The following is a 25,280-nucleotide window of genomic DNA, read 5'->3' on the forward strand; positions in this document are numbered from 1 at the left end:
GCCTCACAACCATCCTAAGACATAGATATTTGGGCTGTCCTCAGTCTGCAGGCAAGGAAGCTGAGGCACAGTCATATAATGCAAAGTTTCCCAGCTAGAAAGTGCTGGAACTGACAGTCAATCCTCGGCCGTCTGGTTCCAGAGTCTGTGCAATTATCCTTTAGTATAGATTGGCTATAGACCAAGACCAGATCCAGTATGTGTGATGATGTGAGTCTCTCTAACAAAATGAAATGTGGTATTTCAGTAGGGACTATAGGTGAAACCACAAACACATTTACTCCTCTAAGAACAGTATGCCATCTTCGAAATTTTGAAGTTGTTATAATCGATTGCTTCTGCAGTTTGCTTGCTCTTAGTAAGCTAAGAAAAAATCCCAGAGCAGAGTGATTTACCAGCACCATCCTCAAGTTGCAAATCTACCCTTTATCACAGAGCAAAAATACACTTCAGATCAACTCAATAAAATAACTTTAAGGGTTCACAGAAGGAATACTCACATCCACTTGTCATGCATTCCAATGCCGCAAGGCCCCCTTTTCAATTGTCTAACTCCTATCCTGGCCTTTTTATAACCTGAAAACAAGGAATCACCCAAGTGAGATACCCCTTCAGGACACTGTTGAAAATATATTAAAGAGAGATATCCCAGATCCCTGTTTTAAATGTTAAAAATGTATTAGCATATAGAGAAAATATCTGTAGACGTATTCTATTAGGTTCTAATGAGTTTTTGCTTCCCCCTTTTTGATAATGTCTTCAATTTCTTCTGAGACCTTTCCTTTGTAGTCATTTGGTTCTATTGCGTTTAACTTCTTTTGATAGTCCGGTGGCAAACCATTCTCTTTTGCACCCAGGCAAATCACCTAGAAATGGTTAAAATAAACAAAAAACCCTTTAGTTAGGAACATAATTTAATTTAGTATACCACAGCTTTATTTGTAGTATCAAAGTATGAAATATTAGCTTTCAGATAACTCTGGAATAAACAATTCTAGAACAAAATGGAGGGAAAGTCATTCCTCTCACAATGGACATGAATGTGCAGGGAGTTTTCAAAGCCACAAGATCCACCCTTATGGAAGAGCATTTGTACTCAGTAATATGATTTTAAATGTTTTTATATTAAGAGAAAAACTTATTGTACAGAATTTGCATGATTTTTTTAAGAAACAAACACCATTCTCCAAAAAAATTTCCAGTTTACAGGTAGCAGTTGTAGTTGAATCCTGGAGTCTACTCTACCTCTGAATTAGACGTGAGGGAATAAGTAGCAAGTGTGTGCAGGGGTACTTCCCAGATCCATACCAAGCTTAATTCCTCTAGGTTCCTTCTAGAAAATTCCAGATTAGGCCCAGGAACTGAGTCACCCTCTCCAGGTATCATGTCCTGATTGGGCCTGCCAACAGGTACCTAAGTTTGGGTTTCTGAAAAGGGATGTTGGACTCTCTATCCTGAATTCTTTTTTGGTGCTTGAGGGCGTGGTATCCCTGATTCTGAAAAGCAGTGTGACTTATTTTTCCCTCCATCTGGAAATGGAAAACATTTCAGCAGTAGGAAATATATTTTTTACCTACAAAAATGAATCTTGGTGTTCATGAAATACTGTTTTATGGAGGAAGAAAAAAATGATTATAAAAGCATGGGTATAGAATAACTCTACAAAAAATACACTCATACATGCTATTTTCTACTTTAAAAAAGTAAAAAACATGTCTAGAATTATGACTCAAATACATTTCTACAAGCTTTTTTTTTAATAAATGAAGTTTTAGGGACATATTTCTATCATTATAAATAAATCTGAACATTTAGTTATTTGGTAAATAAATATCATTTTTGTATTAAAAAACATTTTGATTAAAATGAATTGTACATGTAGAATTTAAAACACACAAAACCTTTTAAAAACAAGATATTCTTTAGTTTAGCTCAGTGAAAATTAACAAGGAATCACCAAAAGTCTTTGTAAGTAGTTAGTTAAAAGGATACCTTTTTATACTGGGGTGATGGGGGAACACGCTCATAATTTGTCATCTGATAACTTCGACAGGTTATTTCTTTTCCTTCTTGAGTAGAAACATTAACTTCTATTGGGACATACATTCCACTTTTAACCCCTTCTTGCCTGAAACCAGAACAGTCAAATTTTAATCATACTTGACTTAGCCAAGTTAGTTTACCAGATTAAAAATTTTAACTACTTATGGATGTACTTGCTCCCTGTATATTTTCGGATAGAGCAGAAGTATCACCACATCAAAAGGAAGTTTAGCCTTTCAGTTAGAAAGCTGGAGACTTACTATTACTGGGTATGCTTCTAATAGACCTCTATATTTAGCCTATCTAAAAACATGCTTCAGTGTAGTTATTTCAAGCTTTGTAACACTGAAACATTGCTCTCTAGGCTACAAAAACGACTATGTGTGCTGACAGCAAGAGAATATCCATCCAGAGAAAAGTAGAGAGGATGGCTCATTCCTGTTTGCAAGTGAAGTAAAGTAATAAGCATGTCAGATGCTTGTCTGCTCTTCTCAAATCCTACTCTTCACTGCCACTTTCTTTGCATTAAATGCTCTGCCACACAACTCTTGAGTTCTATTTATAAAGAGCATCAAAGCATTTCTAATATGTTTTGAAGTTTTTACAGATGATTATTACTGTTTTTACTGATTCAACTGCCACCTTAAAGAATTACTTTTTAAAAACTAATAAAAACTGACCTTTTGAAATCAATAAAATTATATAACAATTACAAAAATCTTCATGCCTTCTCACAATATGAAACTACAAAGATATTTTATTAAAAAACAAATAGAATGAAAATAAGAACTTCTATCAATTATAGAAGAGATTACAAATGTCTCCCCAAATCTCAATCAGAGAGTGTGACCCTTCTAGGCTTTTCTTTTTAGGAATGAACATTATACCTTTTAGGTTAACTCTAAAGTATAAAGAATATGTCCATCGTATATGGTTTTGAAAAACCAACACATATATACACATCCTTGCATATGATCTACTTTCTAAATTAGTAATTATTTAACTTTTAATTAGAAGTCACCTACTTATCTAGAGAACTTAAATTGCTTTTGTTCATTTTCCATACTACTCCCCATACTTCATCGCCAGGACTTTCAAAAATGGTGGCTATACCTCCATGCCAAGTTTCACTAGTTTTGCCTTGGGGATTGCCAAAGTCAAGCTTAAAATCCTACAAAGGAAACCAAAGTGATATGATCAGTATCCACGTGAACCAAAATTTCCTTCTTCAAAATAAAAAAAGATTTACCTTGAACTCCATGCAACTAAAACAAATTTTGAGTTCCTTCTGTTAAAAATACAAAGATAAACAACCAAGGACCCAGATCTCAAGGACTATAATTTTTCATATTTTTCTTTAAAAATGAACTGTATACTGAATATGTACACATATCTTACCATAAACAAGAGGCTTAAAAGGGAAGATAAATCCCATAATCCTGAGGCCTTAACACAGCTATCTTTATTTTTGAAAACCACTTCCCAGCCCACTTACACACACATAGATTTTAACTTAGAGACAATCATAGTGTACATAATTGTTGAAGCTGGGTGATGGCTACCTAAGGGTTATAACATTCTTCCCACTTTTATGTATGTAAGTGTATCCTATTAGCATTATTTTTTTTGTCCTAAGGGAGCTGGCATTTGAGGGTGATCTGTACACTTATAAATTTAATATTCCTGAATTGTATTAACATATCTATAATAATCATAAGAGCAGCTAACACTTACTGGAAAATTACTGGGTTCTGAGCTTTGAGCTTTATATGGACTTTTTAAAAATCCTGTCAACAACTTTTTATACCCATTTAACATAAAGAAAAACTGTGGCTTAAAAAGATTAAGCAACTTGCCTAAGGTCTCACAACTAATAAGTAATGGAGTCAAGGTTTCGAGTTTAGTTTCCTCCCTCACAGAGATGAGTAATCAAAGGACACAGCCAGGAAGATTAAAAATCCTTACTTGGCTGTTTGGTCTAAGATTTCTTTCCATCTTTCCAGTGCTTAGCTTCCTTAATGATTAAAAAAAAAAAAGGTTAGACTAGATAATAAATCTAAGGTTTATATTTTATCTCTGTCACCTTTATTTTCTTAAAAACCTGTCAGAATTTCACAAAAAAGGTCAGTTTGAGTGACCCGTACCTTCAATTGGTATACTGGATGTTCTAGGACCAGGTATGCCTGGCAGGACATCAGGGGATCTGATAAAAGTTACAACCACACTAGGAACTGGTTGTCTATTGTTAAATCCAATAGACAATTTTCATTCCTTGTCTTGCTCTACTTCTCAGCCGCTTCTGACATCATTAACCACCAGGTCTTGATCTGTCTCCTTTCTTTTAGGCTGTTCCTTGATCTCCTCAATCCCCTTTGCCAACTCCTTCTCCACTACCTGGTCTTTAAATGTTGGAGTTTCTGAGGGCTCAGTTTAGGCCCTTTTCTCTGTTCAGCAATTTGCTCAGGACAATCTCATCCCCTCCAATGGCTTCAAATACCATCCAATATTCCAGTCGTCTTCTAATCCAGCTCAGATCTCTCCTCTGAGCTTCAAAAGTGCTTAGAATATAGTGAGTATTTAATGAATGTTCACTAATATTTTTCTGCTCACTTGGATATACAACAAGCATCTCAAACTCAGTACAGCTAACCCTTGAATAACACGGGTTTGAACTACACAGGTCCACGTATACGTGAATTTTTTTCAATAAATATAGCATCTATATTTTTCTTTTACATATCATCAAATTAACTAAGTATGGGGAAAAGTTCGAGTAGAGATTAAAATAGAGAATATGTGGCATCAAAAGAACTAGGGTCTGAGTCCTGATTCTATCCAGACTTTTTCAGCTTCCTGCCCTTGGGTGAGTCATGTATCAATTCCTTTGTTTTTTTTTTTTGCGATACGCGGGCCTCTCACTGCTGTGGCCTCTCCCGCTGCGGAGCACAGGCCCTGGACGCGCAGGCTCAGCGGCCATGGTTCACGGGCCCAGCCGCTGCCGCGGCATGTGGGATCCTCCCGGACCGGGGCACGAACCCATGTCCCCTGCATCGGCAGGCGGACTCTCAACCACCGCGCCACCAGGGAAGCCCAATTCCTTTGTTTTTGAGGTAGAGATGGCAGTTCTGATTTTCGGCTGGGTGAAGGGTCGGCACCACTAATCCCGGCATTGTTTAAGGGCCAAACACATGTCCAAACCGAGCTTGATTTTCCCTCCCAAACTAATTCTCCTCTTCTTTTCACAAACATCACCGTCATCTACTCTGTTGCGTCAAAAACCTTAGTCATCCCCATTATCTCCTCTTCCTTTCACCATCAATCACCAAGGCCTAACAGTACTCACTCCTAAATATCTCCCCAAACCAGCTACCGTCCACTGCTACCACTGCAGGGTACCATTATCTTTAGCATGGACTGCTGCAAAAGCTTCCTAACTGGGCTCCCTACATCCACTGCTTCCAATCCATTTTCCATAGCAACCAGAACCAGCTTTCAAAGATGTAAATCTGATGTTTCATTTGCTTAAATTTGGCAGAGGTCCTCTCATTGGTCTCAAGATAAAGACCCAAGCCTTCTCTGGCCTCTGTGGTCCTGTAAAGTGTGGCCCTTCCCGACCTCTCTAGTCTTCATGCTACACCCTCCTCACACACTAGATTCCAGCCACACTAGCTGGAAGGTCCAGCTTTTTTCTTTCCTGAGGTCTTTTGTCCCTGCTGTTCATTCTATCTGTTTGCTTCCCCCCTCCCCAGTCATTCAGGTCTCAGTTTAAAAGTCACATTTTCAGGAATGGCTTTACTGAGCATCCCGGTTAGGTCAGGTCCCCAAGTCATACACTTCCATAGCACCTTGAATGTCTCCTTTAAAAAAAAAAAAAAAGATTTCACTTTTTTTAAGAGCAGTTTTAAGTTCAGAACAAAGCAGAGAGTAAGGTATAATATATCTCCTTTTAGGACTGACCATACCTGTGACGGAATAATCATTTGCTTGATAGCTCTTTGCTGCATTCCAATTATAAACCATCTGAACTTCTTTCCCACGTTTGGGGAATTCCCTGCCTTATGAGTTTGGGGGTAGACAGTGTTCAGAGCCTGACTCCCATTTTTGAAGTTTCAAATGCCAGAAGTTGGTTCTCCCGGCTTTTCTTGAAGTCAGGGCATGGGCACGTAGCCAATCAGGACACCCACCTAGGGCTTTGAATTGGAAACTAGTGACCCAGGGCAGCAGAAAAGTCCACCTTGGTGGTGGCAACCAGATTTGGGTTTCAGGAACTTGGAGATGCAGTGACAGTAGCAGGCAGGGTCCAGCGCAGGTGATGTACAATGCAACGTCCATGTTTACCAAGCTTAGCGGCGACGCAACAGTGGCCTCCTGGGCTGGTTCTGTTTGGTGTGATACTGGCTGTTTTAGAGCTTCCCTTTTATGCCTGCTTGTTTTGTCAGCTTTGTGGTCCTACCTTCCTGGTCATTCTGTGAGCTCTTCAAACGGCCTTTCAACACATTCTTTTTCTGCTTCAATCAGCCACTTCTGTTGCTTGCTACTAAGAACCCTGACAACGATAGCAGACACCATGTTTGTTTGGTTCAACAATGTCAAAAGGCTTTGTACATAACTTGTTCGAGTGTCTCTCCTATAGACTGGGAGGTCCTGAAAGCAGCCAGCTTTACTCAACCATCTTTGTATCTCCAGGTAAGTGCTGGAAGAATACGCACTAAATGAATAAATGGACTGTACTAAGAGCAATGATTCTTACCAAGGCAAGCGAAGGTTCATCCAGCCACTTGATTTAACTGAGCACAGCCCTTACTGTGAATAAGAAACGGCTCCAGCTTTCAGGACCTCTCAGATCGGGAGCAAAAGGCAGGTAAATGGATTTTTACAAAACCAGGTGACAAGTCCTGGCAAGCAAAGTGGGATACAGAACAGAAAGCAACTGATTCCCTAACTTGGGTCAGAGAAGGCTTCTCAGAGGGAACAACCTAATGGATTCTGTGATGATGCCCCTAAATCAGTGGCCAAGGGAGAGGCGCTGGGATCTGGGCAGAACGCGCAGCTGGTGAGAACGTCAGGAGAGAGACCTCAGGGTAGACTGGGAGGCACAGGTGCCAGAGTAGCACAGCTCAGCGGGGGTCAAGCACAGGGCTGAGGGCGAGAGCGACCGGCCCGGGGTCGTGCAAGGAACCCTGATGTACTTTGAGCAGAAAGAGCTGCATTCCCGGCCCAGTGCTGCCAACAAGCGGCGAAGAGAAAGCGAGTTCTCGAAATCCTGGCTCCCTCGTCTGCAGAGGGGGGCAGAGGCCATCGCAGGGGCCGGGAGGAGAGCACTGACCTGCAGGCGGGCCACGCTGCAGAACACGGCCGAGGGGTTTCGGAGGTGGATCCGCTCCGTCAGCAGGTTGCTGCCATAGGCGAAGTAGAGAAAATTCTCCCCTTCCTGGCTCCGGAGGTCCTCGCCGCCCGAGTTCGCCATGTCCCACCGGACGCCTGCACGGACCTGGGATCTGTAGCAGGAGAGTGAGGCGAGGACGAGCATAGCGCGGCGGCCAACGGCCCCAGTCCAGGAAGCGCGGCGCCGCGCTACCTCAGAGCTTAGGGGAAAGGCGGGAAGCTGGGGCCGGGCGAGTCATCTGCGACCACTCTTCTGAATGGCTGCCAGTACCCAAAGCTGTGAGTTGCTCCCTCTGATTGGCTAGCCCACCGCCTCCTCTCCGCTCGCTGCTTGGACTTTGCAATACTCTGCCCTGAGGCGACCCAGGGTTGATTCCACATTGGACCCGCTCCTCTGTTGTCCCGCCCCCGTGTTCAAGGCTCCCTCTGATTGGCTCTCTCTTCGCGGGGGCGGGTCAGGTCCCCCATTTGTGGGTCGTAGCTCGCCGGACCTGGCCAGAATTTCTTACCTTTGGGTGCTTCCTGCGTGGTTCACTGGCTGTGTGTGCTCTTTAGGGAATTTTTGGTCCATTTAAGATGAAACAACAGCTCTGGCCATCCCCCCCACGGTCCATAACCCAGCAGGTCGTCCCTGTCCCGCTCTCTGCTTTTGGAGTCGGGACGTATATTTACCCCCACACGCTGGTACCCGCACCCCCAGCCCTGATCACCTCCCTGATACCTTTTCTAAGGACGCTTGGCTTCCTGGAAAAGCTCCTCTGAGTGTCAGGGGCTCCCTTCCCTGGTGGAAGTAGCGTGCAGCGTTCAAATCACGACTCTTGCTGTTTACTTGGAAGCCTAACCTCCGGCACTTCTGTCTCTGGTTCCTCCTTTTTTTTTTTTTTTTTTGGTTTTCTTTTTAAACATCTTTATTGGAGTATAATTGCTTTACAACGTTGTGTTAGTTGCTGCTGTATAACAAAGTGAATCAGCTATACGTGTACATATATCCCCATATCTCCTCCCTCTTACATATCCCTCCCTACCACCCTCCCTATCCCACCCCTCTAAGTGGTCACAAAACACCGAGCTGATCTCCCTGTGCCATACGGCTGCTTCCCACTAGCTAGCTGTTTTACATTTAGTAGTGTATATATGTCCATGCCACTCCCTCACTTGGTCCCAGCTTACCTTTCCCCCTCCCTGTGTCCTCAAGTCTGTTCTCTACGTCTGTGTCTTTATTCCGGTCCTGCCCCTAGGTTCTTCAGACCATTTTTAGATTCCATATATATGTGTTAGCATACGGTATTTGTTTTTCTCTTTCTGACTTACTTTACTCTGTATGACAGTCTCTAGGTCCATCCACCTCATTACAAATAACTCAATTTCGTATCTTGTTATATCTGAGTAATAGTCCATTGTATGTATGTGCCACATCTTCTTTATCCATTCATCTGTCGATGGACACTTAGGTTGCTTCCATGTCCTGGCTATTGTAAATAGAGCTGCAATGATCTGGTTCCTCCTTTAAAATAGAGATTATAAGATGTTATGATCACAATTACATAAGTTATGATCACCCATCTCCTAGGGTTGGTGTAAATATTAAAAGTAACTTTGTTAATGTTATTAGGTGCAAAAGCTGCAGTGTAAAGATATAGAAGTATTGTATAATAACAATGACATAAAAACTCTATATTGTTAACTTTGAAATGAAAATATTAATATGAACTCAGGGCCTAGGAGCAATGACTATCCTTGGCACCCGGATTTTGATCTCTAAATACCACTTTTCCACTAAAAGGTACCAGGGCTCCTTGGAGGAATGGCTGATGTCAGTCGGGTCAAGAGCTGAGAAATAATAGGAGCACTTAGAACATCGTGTGACAGAAAGTCAGGAGGTATTAAAAAACAAGGTCCTTTGAAAAGAACACAGAAGGTAGCTTGAAGGAATGCCCACTGGCCAAAGTTAGAACAATTTGAGCATCAAAATTAATAACCGCAATTTATTTAAAATGTCAAACATAAAATTCATTTCCACTAAAGTGTAAAGCAAATCTAAAAAAACAACAGTTTTAAAAAACTTCCTTTGCCATACTACTGGCAGTGACTATTACACCAACTCTCTACTCTGAAAAGTGGTAATTTAAGAAAATTACCATTTATCCTGCTTTTCTAGCTGCAGCTGTATTTCAGGGTAACCAAATGGCCCCAGTTGATGAGGAAACAGTTCTCTTTACAAAAACATGCCAGCTAAATAATGTAAAATGAAGGATAGAATTAGAAATTCACCATTTTGCAGTCCCTAGTGGAATAATTGATTCATGCCAGGATCATCAATGTGACCAATTGGTGAGAGTGAGATAGGGAACAGGATATTCACATAGAGCCAGGGATTATGTGCCAATCATCAGGGAAATCCATAATGACAATGGAGAAATCTGGCCGCTTCCCACCTTAACCTAGATCGATCTTATCAGTAAAATGGACCAACCTGACATTATGTGTCTCCTGATGTGATACAGTATGAAGCACCAGCATCATCTGAGAAGTATTGTTTCCAAAAATCTTTAAGCTCAGTATAATCAAGCAGAAACTACAAGGATAGAAGTAGACAATCAGAAAGATCCAGAACAAATGGTGAGACATCCTGCAGAACAAATGGCTCAATTTCTTAAATTAACACAGTGCCATAAAAAAAAAAAGAAAGAAAGAAAGAAGAAGAGAAGTAAAGCAGTACTGAGGGAGGGCTGTTTTAGATTAAAAGAAACCTAAGAAACGTCATAACCAAATACAATGGCTTGTCCTCGGTTCTGATTTAATAAACCAGATATAAAAGATATTTTGTGAGCAATTGGAGAATCTGAACACAGACTAAAACATTAGATGATATTAGACAGTTGTTTTTTTATTAGGTATGATAATGGCATTGTGCTTATGTAGAAAAATATCTCTTTTTAGATACACATATTGGTGTATTTAGGGGTAAAATGTTTGCTATCTATACTTTTAAATAATTCAGAAAAATTAAAATATGGAAAGTGTTAAATGTGAAACTGAGTACATATATGGATGCTTGTTTTATTATTCTTTTCTATATATTTGAATATTTTCATGTTAAAAATTCGAAAAAGAAAAATGGTGATATAGGTAAAGCACTTGACATAGTGAGCATTCAATAATAAATTTGTTTTTATATAATCTGCAAATAGGAAGGTTCATACCTTCTCCTGCCCCCCAAACATTAAGGCAGAACTTGACATACATATTTGGTCATTTCAGTAAGCAAGTTGCCTTCCTTGACAAGATAGCCCTCTATTGCACCATGAATTCCCAAGGTCTCTGCTTCGGAGCACTACCATTTAAAACATGCGTCTGTGTTTTAAACTGCTTTCAACATTTAAAATGTATTTATTATTTAATTAATTGTTTTTAAGGTATTTTACTTCTTTTCTCTTCCTACACTTCTCACTAATTGCTTAATTTTATGGTGACTGATTTTTCTCAACACTATTCCGTGAAAATTTTCTGAAGTTAAACATTGATGTTTCCTCAGACACGGAAAATCTTTTCTTACCCCAGTGAAGCATTTTATTTAGTTTCCCCATGTTGGTTGCCATGTACTGACCCCTGTTGGCCAAAAAGAGTCAGTAGGTAACAAGGAGTTTTGTCTTTTCAAATTTAACCAAAATAGATAACCAACAAGGAGCCACTGTATAGCACAGAGAACTATACTCAATATTTTGTAATAACCTATAAGGGAAAAGAATCTGAAAAAGAATAGATATATATGTATGTATAACTGAATCACTTTGCTGAACACCTGAAACTAACACAACATTGTAAATCAACTATACTTCAATACATTTTTTTTTTAATTTTAAAATTAAGAAAAGTTTTTAAACTTTTTTAAGAAAGCAAAGCACACTTAGGAAAAAAAGAACAAATTTAACCAAAGCCTGGTTAATATTAGTTGACATTCATTGAGTGCTTATTAAATGCCAGTCTAAACTCTTACATATATTAGTTCATTTAATCCTGAAAGTGGTCCTATGCAGAAATTACTAATATATCCTCATTTTACAGTTGAGGAAACATATGTGCAGTAGGTCAACTAACTTTCCCCAGGCTGTAGTTAGCGATGACTGAAGCAGAGATTAAGCAATCTGATTCTAAAGTCATCACTGGGTGTTGCTTCCCAAATTTCTCATATTGTAAAGCCCTCATGGTCTAGATATAACTGGTTATTAATAGCTCGCTTTCAAGTACAATCTCTATCGTATCTATAAGGACACTATGAAATAATAGTACTAGCATTCAATTACTTGATAATAAAGGTAATGAGGTCAGATTTCTTCTAAATGCCATCTTTTAATCCAGTGGACTTAAAGTTTTTGGTTGTATCATTAAAATTTTTGAGCACATATTCTCTCAATATAATAATATATATATAACTATATATATGATATAATATCCACAAAATAGAAATTTAATCTGGACTCTGCTTTTCTGTGGAGATGGGTTAAGGGTGCGAATCACATGAAGACAGCACAGACGTGGGTTTGGGAAGTGGTGAGTAGTTCAATTTCAATAGAGCAATGGATTTATATCAGGAAATGGGAGACAAGTCTGGAAGGAGATTAGCATAGTTGATGGGAGGGCCTTGAATTTTCACTCAGAAGTTCATACTATTTGGTGGTCAAAGGGGAGACTTTTTTTTACTTTTGAGCCCTCTCCTGCACCTTTGGAAACTCCTTCTTGTGGCTGTGTGTAGGATGGCCTGGGAGTAGGTAGGATGGGGAGATGGCTGAGTGCTGGATGTAAGTTCACTGCAGTAGGCAAGCTCATGAAAGCCTGAACAGGGGCAGTAATTATGGAGGGGAAATGAAGGGATGCAAGGGGGTAAAGACATAGTCTTTTAATTTTTTTTTTTAATTTTTTATTGTATCACTCCTTTGAGTAGAAACCTTCAGAGGCTGCCTGCTATTTATCATTTTATCAAGTTCAAGCCCTTGTGCAAGCCTTTATTATCTGATTCCATTCTGTCTGGCTGGTCTGATTTCTCAGGTGATAGTAAACCCACTGGAGGTGGGGACCACACTTTATATTTCTGTATACCTACAATGCTTACTACAGCAGAGATGAATAGTAAATACTTGCTGATTAATTGAACCAGAGTCAAAATCTCCCCTACCCTTTGCACAGGCTCCCAAATCTTTTTTTCTCTTTGATTTTTTTCCAGCTTTCCTTGATTTACTGAGAGGCACTTCAGCTCTGAGTTATTTTAAAATTTATACTAATGCTCTAACATATGGGATCCTGTGTAAATTTTATTAGCCATAGTAGTATTTATGTCTCCTCCCAGCTTATGGTCTGGCATATGACAGGGAAACATGTCAGAATATGTTAGACCCAAAATGTTTTTTTGGTTGTTTTTTTGTTTTGTTTTTTACTTTTTGGCTGCACCTCGCAGCATGTGGGATCTTAGTTCCCTGACCAGGGATCAAACTCTCACCCTCTGCAGTGGAAGCTCAGAGTCCTAACTGCCGGACCGCCAGGGAAGTCCCCAAAATGGTATTTTTTTGGGAAAAAAAGAATAGTAAAACTCCAGGAGGCAGTAATTTCTCAGTAATTTGATAGATTTGATAGTTAATCTGTATTCTTGTTTTGAGATTAACCCTGAAAAGTAGTCCCAATAAAGTTTATTATTTAGTGCTTGGGTAAATGGTCTCTTTTGATATCAATCTCTATGTCTATTTATATCTATAACAATACACTTTGGAAAGGCATCCACCAAACTGTTAACGGTGCTTACCTGTGGGAAGGGAAATGACACTGGGAGGGGAGCAAGTTGAACAAAAAGCTTTCATCTTTTCATTCTGTATTTTTATTTTTTTTTGCATGTTTCAGCATGTATTCTTATATTTCTTTTAGTATTTAAAAATACATATATTATTAATATTATTAAATTCACATCTCATGTAATTTTAGGTCAATATCTAGAGATCTCATGTCACAAGGATAAAAAGAGGGTAATGACTAAATAAATTGCCTAAACAGAAAATTGATGCAGCAAATACATTTCCAAGTTGGCCTACCTCTCAACACATCAATCAGATAATTAGGTCAGATCAACTCAACCTTGCTCTATGGAAGGATATGATCTCATTCTGCAGGCCCCAAAGCTGTAGAATCTTACGATGCCTATCTGGATGTTCCTTCTTTGCTCTTTGAGATGTCAGCGGATACAAGAACAGTTCCCTAATCTGGCATGGAAGAAGGTCTCACGTATGTTCTAGGATAATGATCTGTTAGATCCTACTGCCAACCTTAAATCGGTTACAGAAGGTCCTGGAAATATACAGCAATTCAGCTATCTCCATGTCATTTACCACAGGTATATTAGAGCCAGAGGACCCATTCTCAAGATTTACTACTGTTAATGTTAAAGTCTGACAAACTGATCATAATATGTTCATTTTCTCAGCTTATATGTCCATGTTATTCCTAACACTTTAAATTCAGCTGAAATTAAAATGTAAAAAAAAATTTTGCTGCATGTTTTTACTGTTAATAATAGGAGTAATCTAAGTAATAACATTTTAGAATGTAGATTTACTTAAATGAAAATCCCAATGTTTCCCTTGGTGATAGACCTCATTCTTTTCTTCCTAGAAAGAAATTTAAACTCAGAAAACGCTTAATACCATGCACAGTAATTAGATGAGAGCCCAGCTTTTCTTAATGTCCCCATAAGAAGACTGACTTTGGACTGAGGCCTAGGTTAAGCATTTGGAAACAGTTTTGGAAAGTGAGAACTATGCTTGGGTTCTCTGCTCCATTAGTGTTCTTGGATTTCACGTTTTCAGTCTATTCAACAATATTTAATTGATAATTAACTCTTCTCAGAGACATATATGCAAGTGAAGCTGGTTTACCTGACTATAATACAACTCTGGATGTTTCGAAATCTTTCCAGAAGAGCTGATCTAGTGCTGGGGTCAACCTTTTTTCTTCTTTATTATTTCTGCTTTCACATGGGACCCACACATTCCAATAATAGAGCTACCAAAAGGCATCTCTACTTATTGTCTTTGTTAAACGCTTATTGGCTGAGAAGACAACAGACACTCTATACAGCTGAGTAACACAAACTCAAATGGCTCACTGGAAATGAACGGTATTCATGGGAGAAATAGGTATGTTTTGTGTATAGAGAAGAAACTTGCTTCAGTAAGTCATTCTCTAAGCTTTCTGTGGGTAGTGCATTTTATATGCATGTTTTCCCAATGCGTAAAAACTATGTCTCAAGCTAGCTAAATCATATGAACTGTTTGATTTGCCTTATGGTGCCACAAAATTGCAGTAGCAAAATTTTATTTCCATGACCCAACAATTCCACTCCAGGGTACATACCCAAATGAATTGAAAACAGGTATTCAAATACATGAACCTTCATAGCAGTACTATTCACAATAGTCAAAAGGTGGAAACAACCCGAAGTCCATCAAGGGATAAATGGAGAAACACATGGTGATATATCCATACGGTGGGAAATCATTCAGGCACTACCAAATGTAAAATAGATAGCTAGTGGGAAGCAGCAGCATAGCACAGGGAGATCATCTCGGTGCTTTGCGACGCCCTAGAGGAGTGGGGTGGGGGGGGTGGGAGGGAGGTTCCAGAGGGAAGGGACATGGGGATATATGTGCGCGTATGGCTGATTCGCTGTTTTGTGCAACAGGAACTAACACAGTATTGTGAAGCAATTATACTCCAATAAAGATGTATTTTTAAAAAAAAGGATTGATGTAGATGCTACATCCACATGCTACAATGTGGGTAAATCTTAAAAAACATTATGGTAATTGAAAGGAGCCAGATACACAAGGTCACATATTGTATGATTCCATTCATATGAAATAGGTAAGTCCATAGAAACAGAAAGGTGATTGGCGGTTACCAGGGCTGCGGGGAGAGGCAATGGGGAGTAACTTAATGGGTATGAGGTTTTACTTTGGAGCTGTCTTGTAACTAGAAAGAGGTGGTTGCACTGGATACTACACGCCACTGAAATGTTCATTTTGAATGGTTAATTTTATGTTATGTGAATTTTACCTCAATAGAAAATATAGAAAAACAAAAACTTTATTTCCAAGGGTTTCTAGTTAGTGGTTGTGAGAGGTAACAGCAGAATATTGGTAGGTAACTTGGACATCAAATTCCTTTGATTTGAAGTGGGGTTGAAGAGGTTAAAGGATTTGTCATGTCTCGCAAACAGGTCACTCCCATTCCCATATGCACTGCACTCAAGGAATGCAAGGCCCTTACTATTTCGAAAGGGATGGTGCCAGAACCCTTGCCCCTAGTAGGTAGTCAGTGGATGCTGTGGGAAGGGAAAGTCGGTCACTACTAATATGCTGCCCCTTCCCTGGAGTATCCTTCTTAGCGTGTCCACTGCTCTATTAACAATGTGGAGTGTTCGAGAATAACAAGTATACTTGAACAGCAATATTTCCCAAAGTATGCTCTGTGGGACATCAACCCCATCAGATGGTCTTGCATTCAAAAACATCTTCTGGTGAGAGTAGCATCGACATATATACACTACCGAATGTAAAACAGTTGGCTGGTGGGAAGCAGCATCACAGCACGGGGAGATTGGCTCGGTGCTTTGTGATGACCTAGAGGGTGGGATAGGCAGGATGGGAGGGAGGCTCAAGAGGGAGGGGATATGGGGACATGTGTGTGCATATGGCTGATTCACTGTTGTGCAACAGAGACTAACACAGTATTGTGAAGCAATTATACTCCAATACAGATTAAAAAAAAAAAAACAGCTCCTGTGGTCAAATGAGCTGGAAACCACTATATTCTATATTTCCTCCTGGAGATCCATGATGTCTGCTACCACACAAAGAAATCTGAGGGATGCCTGTAGTAAAGAAACCTTGTGAGCTCTGTTTACTCCTGACTTTCCCAAACCTTCTCTGTCACAGAACCCCTTTGAAGTGGACAGCATAGTACTGAGAGTGTGGGAAATGCTGCTCTGTGTCAATAATCGTCTGGCCTTGATTTGTTTAGGATGATTGTTCAGTTCTTGAGAAATCATATTAAATAAAATCCTAAATTATCCAGAAAATTGAAGACAAGCAGTGGTATGTCAGCTAGAAAGGGAAGATTCTAAATCTTTGTTCTGCTCTGGTTTACCACTGCCTGGCTCAGCAGGTGATAACCCTTTCTCCTGGGACTGACTCAGCGAAATGTTGCATGGCTTTGCTGGTTAAACATCTGAGAATCAGTCTGAAACTGCAGTTATGTATAAAAATACTCATCAACCATCAACCTCTATTAAATGCAGTAATGGCTGCAAGCTGTTGAAAATGAGAATCTGATGGCAAGGCTGAGTGCAAACGTGATAGAATCCAAAATTCTCAATTAAACTGGAAAAAGATTTGACTCCTTGGCTCTTTCGATTTCCCATCCTTCTTACTTTGTTCCTTGTTCATTCCTTTAAGATTGTCAAAGCAGTTTACAGGCTTAATAGAACAGGTGAGACAACTTCATGGAAATTATCTTATCAGCATTGGTAACAGTGGCAGGTGTTGTTAGGCCAGTAGCTTCCTGAGACAAAATGCTTGAGCTTAGTCATTAAAACATTTTACGAAGTCTCAGTATTGATTCATGTTTTCTGCTGCAAATAAGAGTTCTTTCTAAATTCCAATTTGGAGGAATCTGTGGGCTTAGCAAGTTCTACTCCCTGGTGTAATGTGATTTTCCATGCTGTCAAGTAATTAAAATTTTTCTCTCTATATAATCACTAATGAATTGAGGATGACCAATTTGGTTATTATATTTGGCGGTTCCAAGTCCTTCTGCCAATCTGGTGTACAATATCTGATGGGCTCCTAAGCTACTCCAAAGTGAGCAAATAACAGTAAACACTGGTCTGGCAAAGAACAAGGCGTGTTTTCTGGGTTCTCAGCCAGGTGTCAGAGAGGAAGGTTTAGTGGTAATAGGTAGACCATTTTTAGGAAGACTATCTTCCATCTGTCTTAGAAATTACAATAAATTAAAATATTTCTGAGGAAGAAACTTAAAATACATCTTTTTTTCTTTGAATTCATTTCAACCACTCTGTCAAAAAAAATCTCTTCTGTATAATTGTTTTGCATCTAACTTTGCCAAACGATCATTGCCTAGGGAACAAAAGCAAAAATAAATTCGAAAGATTGAAACCCAGCAAAATATTCATTAATATTTATATAAGCAAATTAGGATTAGATTGGAGTGAAAAGAATCCTGCTAAAAATAAGACCTGTGAATTTGGGGCTGCATGCAAAGACTTTACCTACATTCCTTTCCTGGAAAAACTCTTATTTGTTCTTCAAGATCAAACAAATGTTACTTCCTTTATCAAACCATCCCTAACTTCCAGGTAGATACAGTCCTCTATATTTATAATACTGGAATTATTCCTTTACTATTGCACTAAAACCATTGTAATTACTTGTTAACATGCTTCCCTCCCCCCACTAGACTAGGATGCCCATAGAGTGCAGGAATTATCACTCATTCAACACAAATTTATTGAGTGACACTCGATAAATATATGTGCCAGCAGGCCATTTTGCCACTCCTCAAGAACATAATATTCATCTTTTTATTCCCAACACTTAGTACATGCCGGTCCCATTATTATTATTTTTTTTTTGGCGGTACGCGGGCCTCTCACTGCTGTGGCCTCTCCCGTTGCAGAGCACAGGCTCCGGACGCGCAGGCTCAGCGGCCATGGCTCAGGGGCCCAGACGCTCCGCGGCATGTGGGATCTTCCCGGACCGGGGCACGAGTCGGCAGGCGGACTCTCAACCACTGTGCCACCAGGGAAGCCCCCGGTCCTATTATTGAGTAGGCACTGAATAATGAGTTGCTAAATAATTGAATAACTGCATGAAAGGATGAATGAATGAATTGAATGTATTGTGTAACGTAGAAAAGGTACCAGTTTTGCAATACAGTTTAAGTTTCCCAGTTTGCAAACAGAATCAGTACAAAGCGAAGTTAAACTCCCAAGGAGAGCAGGAACTGTCATTCTGTAAGGAGACACAGTGATTCAATTCCTGGTGGGCCTTTAGGGTTTAAAGAGACCAAGGCTATAAGGTAGTATCACTGGGAGAGGGCAGGCTTAACCTGGCCTCTTCTATGTGCTGGAACTCCACCTTGTTCTGTGATAAAGATTGATAGCTGGCTAAATCAGGAGAATTCCCAGGGCTCCCTTGCTAATAACCAGAGAGGAGGGGCAGAGGGAAAATGGACCAAGGATGAAAGAATAATACAAATGAGATATTTAAAATACTGTAGGGCTTTCCCTTTACTGCAATATGCTTGTGGCAGAATCCATAAGGCCTGTCGATTTCTCTCTTATAATATTTCCCTCTGATAATCTATCCCTCTTCATAAATAATATGCTAGGCTCTATACAGCTGTGGCTAATCATTCTTGACAGCAGGGAGTTCTTTCCCAAGATGAACCTGAGCCATCCTCAGCCCTGAACTCACTCATTAGCAGTTTGACCACACAGGCAGTCTCTGGGGCTGGCTCAGACAGGCTGCAATGCCTCTGAATTTCACACTTGAGATGAAGGCTCAGTGCATGGGGGCTGATCTAGTTCCAATATCAAGTGTGATTTCTGTGGTTGCGTTTGGCATAAAAGAAGAGAGGCACGAAAGGGAATCATTAATCTTACTTGTGTTCCTAGTAGATTCCCTTGCCTATTTTCTGCCTGTCTCTTCTGCCAGTCTCATCAAGCTACCTCATGGTCAGCAAATAACATGTCTTGTATTTTAATCTTAAGAGAAAATAGAGACCATCAGGCACCTACCTTTTCTCCTTTCCATATCATGCCTGCCCTCACCTATCATTCTCCACTTTCTGTCTCAGAGAAAGAGGGAGTGTTCGTTTTCTATTGCTGTGTAACAAATCATCCCTAGATTTAGTAGCTTGAAAGTATGCTTATTATCTCAGAGGTCCTAAGAGTCAGGAATTTTGAAGTAGCTTAATTGGGAGAGCCTGGCTCAGGGTCCTTCATGAGGTTGCAGTTAAGATGTCAGCTCGGGCTACACTCATGTGAAAGCTTAACTGGGGCTAGAAGACCAACTTCCAAGATGGATCACTCACCTGGCTGTTGACAGAAGGCCTGAATCCTTTACCACATGGGCCTCTCCACTGAAATGCTTGCATGTTCTCATGAAATATCAGCTGTCTTCCCCCAGACTGAGTAATCCAAAGAACAAGTATGGAGGCCACAACACCTTTTATAATTTACTCTCAAAGTTGCATACTGTCACTCCCACCACATTCTATTAGTTAGAGGTGATTCACCAAGTACTACCTACACTCAAGGGGAGGGTAATTAGGGTCCATTTTTTGGAGGAAAGGGGATCAAAGAATTTATGGACATCTTTTAGTACCACCACATAGGGATCCCTCCTCCTTTTCAGGGCTAATTCCTCCACCTATGAACTTGATTCCATCCTTTCCCACCTGCATTTGGCTAATCTGTTATGTTCTTTCTTAATCTCTTAATAGTAGATCTCGTTTATTGAGCATTAATACGTCCTGGCCACTGTGCCAAACACTTCATTAAGTGGATAATCTCACTTAATACATACAACAACTCCATGAAGTAGGGGAATGATAACCCTGCTGTTACAAATGAGTAGACCAAGGCTCAGAAGGTCTGATTGAAACGTCCAGTGTCACATAACTAGTAAGTAGAAAAGTGACTACTTAAACCCAGCCCCGACTGACTCCACAGCTGTACCCCTCTCCACTAATCTACTCTATCCTGCCCAACATGGACCTTTGATCTCTACCTCTCCATCAGCTGCTTCTTAACTTTCAAAGAGGCTCAGTTCTTCTTCATACAAAAATTACCTTCATTTGTGTCCTGCCTCATTCAAGCTTCATCACATCTTCCCATTTGTTAAGTAGTGGTCAGCAAATAGTTCCTACTTCCATACTTCCATTTGCTCCAACTCACAGCCATCCAGTTCTGCACTTACCAACTTAGTGAAATGGATTAACCAATGACTCCCTAATTTCCAAATCCAATGCCTCCTCTTCAGCCCACATTCTGCTATATTTCATCAATGCTAAGATGCTCAGTTTTCAACATTTCTGAAATAGAGATGTCTTAAAAGCAATGGCACTTCGTATGTGATCAAATAAATTTCTTTGCTCCTCTTTAATTTCATTGCATGGCTCAGTCCGTCTTCTTTGCCTGCTCCTCTTCTTCAGACATCCCTCAGATGGTGGCATAGTTAATTTGTTGGTGTAGGAGAGCAAAATTTGCCACCCCAAAGTATCTCTTTGGCATGTGGATTATTTCGAGATGAAAACAATCAAGGCCCAAAAGACTCATGAAGAACCTCTGACCGGCCCCCTAACTGCCTAAAGAATGTAGACAGAGGACCTGTTCCAGGAAAGGAACTATCACCATAGATAACTATAGTGTGAACTAGGTGTATAGACAGGGAGGAAGCTAGCAAAGTCTGTTTGTTAGAATTTCTCTCTCTGGGTCCCATTGTCTCTCTGTGGCCCAGCAAACATTTGTTTACCAAACGCTTGCTTTTCCGTCTTCACGTAAATTGCCTTCTTCTCCTTTGAGGTCCGAAACAACAACCCCCAATATCCTCTTTTGTCTTTAGCTAAAAGAGGTATTTAAGGTGAGGGTTTCAGTCATTTATGAGAGTTGTTCAGTTTTCCTGGGCTCTCCCATGTATACATGTTATTAAACCTTTGTTTGATTTTCTCCTGTTAATCTGTCTCATGTCAGTTTAATTCTTAGACCAACCAGAAGAACCTAGAAGGATAGAAGAAAATTTCTTCCTCTCAGACAGTGGTGACTCACCATTTTAACATTATGCAAGACTGGGTAATCTATTACAAAATCTTCCGTACCACATCTGTGTTAATCACCTCTAATTTCTGCTTCAGCCTCCATCTTTCCTTTAATTAATTGCTTATCACCTGTCTGTCCTCTACAAGTACCACAAACTCGGCATGTTCCAAACGTTAACCCCTTTCCAGACTAACTTCCCTGCTTTTATTCCCTATCTTGGATGTTGACATCACCCTTGTTAAAGAACATCTCAGAGACATTAATTTAAAGCACAGCTGACATTTACTCATCTATAAGGGAGATTAGTTGTATACAGATTGCCATCCAATAGACAAAACAGGGTTTATGGAGGGAACACTCTCAGTCAGGGGAGAAATGACAAAATGTTTTGTTTTGTTTTGTCCTTGGGTGTGCTGATTGGCTAAAACTATCAAGAGGGCAATTTGCACCCAAGCAGACTGCATTATTATCAGGGAAGGTAATTTTAGTTATTCATCATTTTTCCAAGAAATCTTGTGACTCAGCTGTGGAGTAGGAAGGTGGTATGTTCACCTTGCAAATTTCCTGCTGATGTCCTTCCTTTGGTATCTACACCACAGTCGAGCTAGGACTTATTATAAATACTTACTCCCTTTTTGTGGTCAAATTCAGATCAACGTCTGTGGTTGACCACGAAGAATTTTGTGTCTTCTTGATGTGGTATCATCCACTAGATGTTGGTTTGAGATAACAGTTTATAGTAATATTTGAACACATATTGGAAGCGCTCAAGAAATAGAATAATTACAAATATAATTTTAAAATTTGGAACCATTTGTATCCAGTTTCCTAGTCGGCCTAAACTTAATCAGGAGAATTAGTCTCATGTCTCTTTATCCCTCATATTCCTTGGATTCCTTTGAGGCCTTTGTACATTTTAGGAACAGCAGCTAACGGTTGGGGGCCTAGGTTCAGTGAAGACATACAGATATGTTAGCAGGTCTTATTAAAGGAGTCTAAAGACAGATGGTAAAACCACTTGTTGGAAAAATTGGCAGCCATTACAATTGTTTGAGACAGGTAAATAAGGGAGTTCAAAGAGTTTATGGGAAAGAAGACAGCTGAGAGAAAGGCAAAAACAACTATGGCAGTTATTTTACAATCTAATACCTTGACCCATACAAAGGAAAGAAGTAATAAAAGGAGCCAAATGTTAAACTGTTATATCCTAATCACAGATCTTAATCTAAAAGTCTTATATAGGAACTTGAGTAGCTACCCACTTTCAGAGCTCTGTGCTTCTAAAGCTTTTTACTGAGCCTTAGGTTTATACATCTCCAGTGGGACTGGATGTCCAGGTTGTAGAATCCTTAGTGACTTCACACTGGGAATCATAAACCCATGGGTATATACCCTAGAGTTTAAGAGCATTATTTGTGGTTAAATATACTAGATATGACCTTTCCAAGGCTGACGTCTTGGCATCCTCAGTACATTTCTCTTTCTGACTTACTTCACTTAGTATGATAATCTCTAGTTGCAACCATGTTGCTGCAAATGGCATTATATTTTTAATGGCTGAGTAGTATTCCATTTTATATATATATATATATTATATATATATATATATATCTCACATCTTCTTTATGCATTCATCTGTTGATGGACATTTAGGTTGTTTCCATCTCTTGGCTATTGTAACTAGTACTGCTATGAACATTGGGGTTCGTGTATCTTTTCGAATTACAGTTTTGTCTGGATATATGCACAGGGGTGGGATTGCTGGATCATATGGTAGTTCTATTTTTAGTTTTTTGAGGAACCTCCATACTGTTCTCCATAGTGGCTGTACCAATTTACATTCCCACTGACAGTGTAGGAGGGTTCCCTTTTCTCCACACCCTCTCCAACCTTTATTACTTGTGGACTTTTTGATGATCGCCATTCTGCTATATACCGGTGTGAGGTGGTAGCTTATAGTTTTGATTTGCATTTCTCTAATAATTAGCGATGTTGGGCATCTTCAGCCAGTGGCTTTGAATCCTTACATCTTTAACAAGGTGGCGTGCTCTTGTTAAGAGGCAGAGAGTTCAGAAGTTACAGCTTATGCAGCACAGAATGTACTTTATTTTAAAGATAAGAACTATGAAAAAATAATGTATCAGCATTGGCCAGGGGACAGAGAATGCTGAGTTTGAAGAGCTATTCAGCAGTCATGGGGTTCATTTTTATTAGGAGGGGGAGCTAGATTGGTTTCCTTAGGTTGGAAACTAAGGAAATAGGATTACTATTTCCTAGGATTACTAGGGAAAAAAAACCTAGGATTACTTAGGTTAGAGTGGTTCTTGACAATTATGTGGGAATTAGACAATGAAAAAATGCCATAGGTGAAATGTGACTATTGTTTTGAAGCAATTAGGTTTGAACAGCAAATCTTATGAGGGCAGTGAGTGAGAAGGGGAGCTAGAATAATTCCCGCTGAGGCACCAACTAGCTTAATTGTTTCTGCCACAGCACCACAGCAATAAACAAGGCAGCTAAACCTACCATAGGCTTGCGATGAGATTTTAGCTTTTGCGTAAGCACTTTTAAAGCACAACTTGCCTTTTCTGTACGAACAATTATGAAGGATTCAGTATAGTCAGGCTGCCCAAAGTCAGGTGTTGCTCTAATGTCTGAGTAGGAAAGAAAAAGGCCTATTTAACATTTGGCTCCCAAGGGAACATCTGTTTTAGTTTGCTTTTGTAGTGACTGAGCTAAAAGCAATATGGAAAAACCCAACATGCTAATGATCTCTAGGAGACAAACAGTGCTGCCCAGTGCCCTTCTGAGGAGGGTCTAGATTGCAAGAAGTTCTTAACAAATTTGCTATTTTAAATTTAGGGCTTGAATATGGGAAATGCAAAATGAGAGAGTTATCACAGGTGAGATATGAACATACATAAAGATCAGAGCATAAGTAATGGGTGTCTAAAGATAAGAAAATCGTTACAATCTTTGTAAGATGGACAATTTAAAATAAAAATTTTAAAGTAACAATAATTACTAGGAATCCTAAGTTAGAAGTAAAGAATTTTTGTTTAAAAATGATTCAAAAGTATGACAAAAACCAAAAAAAAGGTATCCAAAGATCATTCTTTTTCTGAACTGTCATTAACAAACTCTTTTACTAATTCACATGCCATATATATATATATACACACACACATACATACACACATGCACATATAATTAAATGATAAATTTATAGTTTTATAAGGCATATATATCACATTAAACTTACCATCTTAATAAAACTACAGCAATTTCCTTGAAAACCCAACAAAACAATTACCTTACATATTTGTATGTCTTTGCAACTACTATTTGAGTACTCATTTAATTACAACTTTTAACCAAAGAAACTAACTTCTGTTCCCTCTCAGGCACAGAGAAAACTGGAAAGGAAGCAAAGGAGCACTGTCTGCCATACTCAGGTACCTAGCAGCAGACCACAGCTCTACAAGGATGTCTGCTTGTGTACCACCAGCTCACATGCCACATTCATTCATTCTGCATGTCTGTAACATAGCAAATAGTACCCTGTATGCTAATATGACCCAAAGGCATTGGTATATCCTTATTAATTCACTAACTGATGGTCACTCTCTAAAGAATAAAAACAGGAGACAAGGGCAGATATATTAAAATTATGCTTGCTTGTTTTATATTCTCTTACTTTTTAGTTTTGATCTGCCAAGAAATTGGACATCCAAAGGTTATTTATTAACTCAATTAGTCCAAGGTCTCTCTCAAAGCCAATTTAGGATCTTGGTATTATGATTTAAGTTGATGCTATAAAATAATAGTCACTGCTGATATCAAAAAGATTGTCAGACAGATGATATTATGAAATTTATATAGACAGTGGAAATAGAGTAACTAGTTTTTAACATTTTTTGAAATTCTTAAGAGCAAATACTTTTAAAAGATATAATTATAACTCAGTGTA

The 25,280-nt window shown here is 39.4% G+C and overlaps 1 protein-coding gene and 1 long non-coding RNA gene across 5 annotated transcripts in view; both read right to left on the bottom strand.

Moving 5' to 3' along the window:
- Positions 1-247: 247 nt before the first annotated feature.
- Positions 248-8,277, bottom strand: GGCT (gamma-glutamylcyclotransferase). 4 transcript variants are annotated; one of them, XM_024755041.1, is made up of 5 exons: positions 8,150-8,277; positions 7,370-7,541; positions 3,069-3,214; positions 1,993-2,128; positions 407-866 (listed from the first exon to the last, which is right to left on the bottom strand). In XM_024755041.1, exons 2-5 carry the CDS (start codon positions 7,508-7,510, stop codon positions 723-725), a joined length of 567 nt encoding a protein of 188 aa, XP_024610809.1. In that variant the 5' UTR covers positions 7,511-7,541; positions 8,150-8,277; the 3' UTR covers positions 407-722. The 4 variants fall into 4 exon arrangements, with proteins under 4 accessions (XP_024610808.1, XP_024610809.1, XP_024610810.1 ...); XM_024755042.1 differs by lacking the exon at positions 8,150-8,277 and adding an exon at positions 6,006-6,589 and having other exon boundaries at positions 7,370-7,506; XM_024755040.1 differs by lacking the exon at positions 8,150-8,277 and having other exon boundaries at positions 248-866; positions 7,370-7,939.
- Positions 8,278-9,909: 1,632 nt separating this feature from the next.
- Positions 9,910-25,280, bottom strand: part of LOC112406254 (uncharacterized) — a 57,513-nt gene continuing 42,142 nt past the window's right edge. The window contains exon 3 of the long non-coding RNA XR_003004518.1: positions 9,910-10,003. This is a non-coding gene — a long non-coding RNA (uncharacterized LOC112406254). The remainder of the gene's footprint in view (positions 10,004-25,280) is intronic.

The sequence above is a fragment of the Neophocaena asiaeorientalis genome, unplaced genomic scaffold (genome assembly GCF_003031525.2).
Source record: "Neophocaena asiaeorientalis asiaeorientalis breed wild unplaced genomic scaffold, Neophocaena_asiaeorientalis_V1.1 scaffold36, whole genome shotgun sequence".
Lineage (NCBI taxonomy): Eukaryota > Metazoa > Chordata > Mammalia > Artiodactyla > Phocoenidae > Neophocaena > Neophocaena asiaeorientalis.

Excerpts from the sequence above, each read along its gene's own strand:
- GGCT (XM_024755040.1), bottom strand. The coding sequence starts at position 7,573 with ATGCTCGTCCTCGCCTCACTCTCCTGCTACAGATCCCAGGTCCGTGCA. Across the intron at positions 3,215-7,369 it reads GCAGCGTGGCCCGCCTGCAG|GATTTTAAGCTTGACTTTGG; the intron begins GTCAGTGCTCTC and ends TTTCCTTTGTAG. Across the intron at positions 2,129-3,068 it reads AATTTAAGTTCTCTAGATAA|GCAAGAAGGGGTTAAAAGTG; the intron begins GTAGGTGACTTC and ends TTCTGGTTTCAG.